This window comes from Diplotaxodon limnothrissa, linkage group LG8 (genome assembly GCF_057381915.1).
Source record: "Diplotaxodon limnothrissa isolate DT_005_m linkage group LG8, D_limnothrissa_male_GT1.1, whole genome shotgun sequence".
Classification (NCBI taxonomy): domain Eukaryota; kingdom Metazoa; phylum Chordata; class Actinopteri; order Cichliformes; family Cichlidae; genus Diplotaxodon; species Diplotaxodon limnothrissa.
Window position 1 is genome coordinate 2739404 of NC_140603.1, and position 3215 is coordinate 2742618.

At 43.0% G+C, this 3215-nt stretch overlaps 1 protein-coding gene across 3 annotated transcripts in view; it reads left to right on the forward strand.

The window, feature by feature from the left end:
* The window catches only part of exoc6 (exocyst complex component 6), a 68094-nt gene extending 65101 nt beyond the window's left edge, over positions 1-2993 (forward strand). For all 3 annotated transcript variants that reach the window (XM_085361159.1, XM_085361160.1, XM_085361161.1), the window contains one exon: positions 1535-2993. In XM_085361159.1, coding sequence (XP_085217285.1) covers positions 1535-1661 — 127 coding nt within the window. In that variant the 3' untranslated portion in view covers positions 1662-2993. The remainder of the gene's footprint in view (positions 1-1534) is intronic.
* Positions 2994-3215: the final 222 nt, after the last annotated feature.

Here is a 3215-nt window from a genome sequence, read left to right on the forward strand (position 1 = left end):
TGTAACCATGAGCTACACTAACTGAACAGTGGCAATAATAATAATAATAATAATAATAGGAAAGATTTTGTGGTGAGTTTACTCATCATGGACATGATTAATCTTGATCATCATTAATCTTGAGCTGTTATGTTTTCAGCGTGCAGTGATTGTACAGCACACAGATTATATGATGATAAAGAACAGAACTGAGTTTATTGTGGATTTTCTCTGATCCTAGTAAAACTACAGACCCTGCTCCCTCCCTGTGCAGTGGGGCAAGTCATAGATTTTGAGCAAAGACAGGAAGCAGGAGTGTGTTTAACAGAAGCTGAGCTACATACTCTGGAGCTTTTAGTTCTACGTATGTAAATATCAGACTTTTAAAGCAAATTCAAAGTCAGCTGGGAGCCAGTGTAGAGAGAATAAAACTGGGGTTATGTGAGCTGGTTTACTAGAGTGAGGCTACCTGCAGCAGGTATCTCTGGTCTGTGTGAAAGATGTGATTTATATAAACCAGTATATAAGGCATTACAATAATCATGTAGTTTTCTCTAGCTCAGAGCATATAGCTCTCTATATGCTGTTCCAAAAAGAAACAGGAACATAAGGACTTCATATGTGGGCCAAACCTCAGAGAGGAACCAGCTGTGAGGCCAAAATGATGAACGCTGATCTTTGCAGATGAGCAACAAGAAGCACTTCACTGATTCTTACATGTATTACAGGAGGGGCCATAATAGCCTGAGTCATTGGAGCCAGTTACTAATCCAGGATAAACAGTCAGGTGGACAGCCTGTTCAGAGACACATACAACTGAATGTCATAGGCACAGAATTAATAAGAAGGCTTAAAAACAATGAAACAATACTGACTAAAGTAAGGATGTAAAAGGAAAATAATAATGGAGCCGGGATCAAAGCTTGTGGAAATGCTTGTGAAAGATCCAAGACAGATGGCAAAATGAGGGGGATTTGATCTTACCCATTAAACAAAGTATTTAGTGTAACTGGAGAGAATGAGCTAAATGACTGAAGGCCATCTTCATAAGAGAGGGAGACGTCCAAATAAAAAATACATTCAAGTCAGAATCAGAGGCTGTCAAATCATGGTGAGACGGAGGAGAAACAATGCTGTTATTAAGGTCCAATAACACATTTATTTTAATGCATCGTATTTAAAGGTGGAATTCTTTAGAAGAAATCCTTTACGAGCAGGCAAACCTTTGGACAGTCGTTCTGCTTTTTAACAGGACATGTCGTAGTTAGTTCTGGTCCATTGTTCCCTGACCCACAGTCCTCTGTTCAAATACCATCACACAGTCAAGCATCTTCAATTCCCATTAAAGTTTTGTTGATGTGCTTTGATCCAAGTTCAGCTGTTTACTCCACACCAGACTCAAACGAGCTGAAATACAAATGTTCCAGAGCTAACGTAGCTCAACTGAGCCGTCTGCAGACAAAACCGTCTTTGTCTCCACTACATGAGGAAGTGTTTTTGTTTTTTCTCACTGAATCATTTGTTAGTGATCCTCTCCATGTGTCTCTGTGTGCAGGATGAAGGACACCAGTAAGAAGAACAACATCTTCTCCCAGTTCAGGAAGAATGACAGAGACAAACAGAAGCTGATAGAGACTGTAGTCAAGCAGCTGAGGAGTCTGGTCAATGGCATGTCCTCTTAAACCCACACACACACACACACACACACACACACACACACACACACACACACACACACACACACACACACACAGAGACTAAAAGATGTAAACATGAATGGCATCACATGCACGCGTTGAACTGCCAACAGAAGGACTTTTTCACATATGTAAAAACAACACACCAAATGGCAAAGACACACTTGTGAACCACACGGGGAATTCGAGGGACAGATACACAGCTTACATGTACACACAAGTCACACACACACTTTACATGAAGGCAAAGCAATAGACAAACTGTTCAGAGTGTGCAGGACTCTGCAAACACACAAAGTCTCCTTAGCTGACTCAATACTCGACGATAAACGGCATACAGCAGTTCACTGACACAGGAACAAGCAGTAAAATGTTTGTAAAGTATTTTTAATGCAGACGATGAGACGAACTATGTTTTGTACTTTTGTGGGAGTGCAATGGTTGCTGCAGAGCGAGAGCGCTGGAAATGACAGGCACAACTATTGGGACGATGAGGTCAAAGGTCAGTAACACCAGTGAATGGCACCAATCACTATCTGATGCTTTGTCAGACACATTTATAAACCGAAGCCCTGTGCAGTAAGATTATCTGCTGGTTAACCTAGTCAGTGTAAACCAGCTGTTTGGAGTGTGGTCGTTAACGAGTAAATATGTCAGCCCATGCTAACCTGCTGAAGTCCTCTTCTTTCTTTTTGTTGTTGTGCATTGAGATGAGCCTATTTTAGCTGAAAACAGATTTCCACAGACACTCAGTCTGAGCTTAGACTCATGCAGCCCCTTCTGTTTAAAATGTAAAGAAAAGCAGAACTAAAGACAGATCAGATATTTAAACTGAACAAATGTCCCATTTTAAGAATAATAGCACGTTTTGAATTTGATGGCACATCTTTAAAACGAAAAGACGGACGTTTCCCACTGTGTGAAGCTGTGCTGCTGGAACAGCTGCAGTGTGTGCTTTAGTGTTGTCCTGCTGAAATATGCAGGTCTCTCCTGAAAAATACTCTAAAACCTGTATACACCTTCCTGCATTGATGGCCAGCTGCTGATTCCATAGGCATTAATGCGCCTCCACACCATCAGCGATGAAGGCTGAGTGCTGGTAACAAAGCAGACTCTTCCTCCCGTCTTTAGTCCAAACATGTCGTTTTGGCTGACCTCAGAACAGTTTCCCACTTTGCCTCAGTCCATTTTAAATGAGCGTTGGTCCAGAGAGGACAGCAGAGTGTCTGCATCGTGTTCACATGTGTGATCTGTGGATGGCACAGCGAGCTGTGTTCCAGCTGAAACTCAGACTCACACCTGGAGGTGACAGGCAGCCAGTGCTGAGCTTCAGTGCTGAGCTTCAGTGCTGAGCTTCAGCGCTGAGCTTCAGCGCTGAGCTTCAGTGCTGAGCTTCAGCCAGTGCTGAGCTTCAGTGCTGAGCTTCAGTGCTGAGCTTCAGTGCTGAGCTTCAGCCAGTGCTGAGCTTCAGCGCTGAGCTTCAGCGCTGAGCTTCAGTGCTGAGCTTCAGCGCTGAGCTTCAGCGCTGAGCTTCAGCGC